We start from the raw sequence: 3,827 nt of genomic DNA, 5'->3' as shown, positions 1-3,827 counted from the left end.
CTCTATCTCAGAAAATACTAACTGGATAAAAAAACTTTAAATACAAAACTTTTAGGAAATTTCCCTGGCTATTTTCTGAGATAGAGGGAGGGAGGTCCGATACTTTATGAACACCCTGTATGTATATATATGCAGCTCTATATAGACAAATACAGATTCTCCCATTTAAATTTCAATTTTCATAACGAAATTAGATTAGATCCTACAATAATTAGTCTAATTAGAGATCTCTGGATACTCTGCAGTCAAGATTCTAATTTTGAGATGTATAATTATAATCACAAAATAATTAAATGAAATTCTAATAGAATTAAATGAGATGCTACTTGTGCTTTCAGTCGTGTCGCTGGTGGTCTCGGGCGCGGTGACGGTCGGCTTCTACTACGTGGTGAACTCGACGCAGAACCTGATCCTCTCGTGCGTGTTCGAGGCCCTCACGTCCCTCGGGATCTCTCTAGTCTACTGCGTGATCGTCGACATGTTCCCGACGAATCTCAGGTGGGCGAACAGCGGATTCGAGTATCTCAAATTCTCCCCTTCGATTTGAGATTTATTAATTCCGGTAATCACCACGTTTACAGAGTGATGGCCGCGGCTCTGTCGCTGACGATGGGCCGTCTGGGCGCCCTGGTCGGCAATCTGGTGTTCGGCTATCTGATCGATTTAGCCTGCGTGATCCCCATCATACTGTTCGCCGCGTTTCTCTTCGGTAAGAGGAGCTTTCTATTAAGATTCAACACTCTGATCAGGATCCAGTTTAAACTCTTCCTCTCGATTGTCGTGTTTCTATAAAAATAGATTGAGTTTCGGTCGTGTTTCACGAATTTGAATATTGAGCGATGTTAACTCGTGAAGGACACCTGGGTGCGATTTCGCACCAAGCGAATTTTTTTAAAGTTTTATATCTTCTGAAAATAAAAGGCAAAATTAAAGCAAAATGTGTTTCTCAATGTAAAATTTTTGAAAAAAGAACGCAATTGTTTTCAAATTTCGTGTTAAACAAAACCATTCAAAAGAGAGTCCTTTAACGGGTTAACACTAATTTGTCTGCTTACTCTACAATTGTTTCTTCGCCAAGGCTTATTGAAATCTCCCTGCGTTTCATGGGATCCACGGTATTGGATTCCAATATGCATATTGGAAGATGGAGATGTGGGGGATATAAGTAGCTTAATCCACTCGGAATACAGTGATATAACTCGATCGATTTTCAGCCTGCGGTTTCTTCTCGTTTCTGCTGCCAAGAACTGGGAAGGACACGCTGGATTAGCAGAGGGAGGCTCTTTCTCGCCTTTCCCTCGGGACGACCTGAGGAATCTGTGCCTTGGACCACACTCTCTTCTTCTCGCGGTGCTCGTTGTATTTATTAATAAATTTATTTGCTAAGAAAAGAGAAGGAGCTTACTTATACCTTTGTAGGGGATGCGCGAATTAAACCCAACAAAACTAGAATTTATCCATTAAAAAAAAAATACAGACAACATAAAGTCAAAAATCGGAATTTAAGACGTTAAAAATAAAACTTAAATAAGTAGTACTATCTTTAATTTTTATCTAATAAAATTTAAGTAATATATATTTTTAAAATATTGTGATAAAATAAAAATTAAAATTGTAATAATGTAAATTATTTTAATATACATATAACGATTATTATAATGCATTATGCTTCCTATATATAAAAAGCCAGAAACAATTTGGACTAAAAATAACTGTTATTTTACGCATAAATAAAATAACAATAAGTGTCATTTATCTCGTCGTTTAGCAAATTATGTATTTACAAAAAATTCTATGAATTATCAGAAGTACAGTAAAACGAATTAAATGATGAGCAGATTCAACATCAATATTTTAAAGATCATCAAGCGTCAATCTTCGAGCTTTATCGAATATTAATTTATTTTAGCATCTGTAATATGACACACGCACTAATACTGTGCGGAAGTACTAATGTCGCGACATGACTGTGATTGTGGCGTTATTGTAATAATAAATTAAGATTTAAAAAAGTGCAATTGTAATGAAATTTATCGTGATCGGCAGTCAGCAAGAGTAAAAGCAAATCAGTAAAAGATCACATTTATTTATTATTTTTGCATAATTAATAAAAAATGACATATGATGGAAATTCATGGAATTCCCAAAGCTCGGTATGGCGATATTTTACACCAGGAGAATGGCATGCAAAATCCGTTATTAATTATTTACGCAAAATTAGTTATTATGATATCTGTATAGAAATAATTTTTAAATTCATTTATGAGTACAAATTATTAGTATTTATATTAAGTATTAATAATTTTTGCTATGTACATATACTTAATTATAAAAATATATTTAATTACTATAGTATTTAACTATTGTAATAATTTCTATTGTAATAATAAATTTAATAGATATATTTAATAGGCATATAATAATGAATTTAAAGGCATGTTTAAGTGTATAATATAGTATTTAACGATTGTAATAATAAATTTAATATACGGCATATTTAAATATAAAATAAATTATGATAATAAATGTATATAATTAATTATATACACAAAATTTTAATTAAATTCTATCTTATTGTTAGTTCTATATCGTAAAACTAAATTAACTTGATAAAAGTGTCCATTAAGTATTGTTTTTATAATTATACAAAAATTAATTTATATTAAATGGTAATAAGTAGAATTTTGATACACGAGAAAAATGAATTATTAGAAACATATAGACATTGGGAGGAAAAAAAAGGAATAAACACTGAAAAGTGTTTTCAGCTAAAAAGAACAAATCCATATTTCTTTTTTTTTCAACGAAGTGAGCTTTATTTAACAATTAATCCTGCGAAACTGACGGAGGCTCTGGCAGAGTTTGACAGCACGCGCGATTATAGGAAATTCTCGGAAATGATAACATCGCGTGACCTTGGCGCTACTTCCGTTCGCCAGACGTCGGCGCCGACTCGCCGTCGTGCAGCCGCGACGCCCGCGACCGTCAGCTGATGCGCGCGAATTTCTCCGCCGAGTGTAACGTCGGGGATGACGTAACGACTGCCGGACGTGAATACACAATACGGTGCGCGTTTTGCTCATTCGATGCCGCGGCGCGGGCGGCGTGCTCCACAGTGTCGTCACTGTCGTCAGTCCTCGCCTGTGTTTCCCGTCAATCCCGTCGCGCACGTAAACGTAAACACAGATTCGCGGGCGACGCTGTGCGTGAGGCTGGTTGGACCGGCGGTGTATATAGTCGCGGGCGATCGAAACGGAATTACGAGTCAACCGCGCCCTGGTTGACCCGGGGCGGGTCGGGATCGCGCGCTCCCGCGAGCATCGGGGATGACGTAACCCGACGGAAAAAGACGCGAACGGCTATACGGCTGGCGAACCCGAGGCGCTTCAAGGTTATGTCCGCCGTGGGTACCGCGCGACGGTAGCGAACGCCCGTCCTCGGCGACGAGCCTCGTCGTCGTCCGCTCGCGCGGCCGCGCAACGTCATTATACGCTCCGCGGTTTTTCTTTGCGCCCGTCGAATCCGCTGCGTGTTCCGACGAGAGCTGAGAGGTAAATAAAAAAAAAAAAAATAAAGTACGTGGCACACCTCGCGGCGACGTGACGGCGTGACATTGTCGCGTGGTCCGACCATGCCGCCGTCCTCGCCTCTCGTTGCCGCGTAGAATAGGACGTAATTTGCAGATTTCGTGGCGAAGGAAACGTTTAAAATTTCGAGATCAGCCGGTCAAAGTGATCAGACCTGTCAGCTGACGCTCGTCTTGTTTCAGCGCGGCGTGGAGCAGTGAACCCCTCTTCCGTCTCCCCCTCCTTGAAACGACCTGTGCT

At 39.0% G+C, this 3,827-nt stretch overlaps 1 protein-coding gene across 1 annotated transcript in view; it reads left to right on the top strand.

Annotated features, from left to right (window-relative positions):
* LOC105456740 (synaptic vesicle glycoprotein 2C-like) overlaps positions 1–1,391 on the top strand; it is a 5,679-nt gene extending 4,288 nt beyond the window's left edge. The window contains exons 9-11 of the mRNA XM_011701012.1: positions 339–498; positions 582–709; positions 1,215–1,391. Coding sequence (XP_011699314.1) covers positions 339–498; positions 582–709; positions 1,215–1,270 — 344 coding nt within the window. The 3' untranslated portion in view covers positions 1,271–1,391. The remainder of the gene's footprint in view (positions 1–338; positions 499–581; positions 710–1,214) is intronic.
* The last annotated feature ends 2,436 nt before the right edge of the window (positions 1,392–3,827 follow it).

This window comes from Wasmannia auropunctata, unplaced genomic scaffold (genome assembly GCF_000956235.1).
Source record: "Wasmannia auropunctata unplaced genomic scaffold, wasmannia.A_1.0 LD335556.1, whole genome shotgun sequence".
NCBI lineage: Eukaryota > Metazoa > Arthropoda > Insecta > Hymenoptera > Formicidae > Wasmannia > Wasmannia auropunctata.
This window is presented reverse-complemented; position numbering and strand designations above follow the sequence as displayed.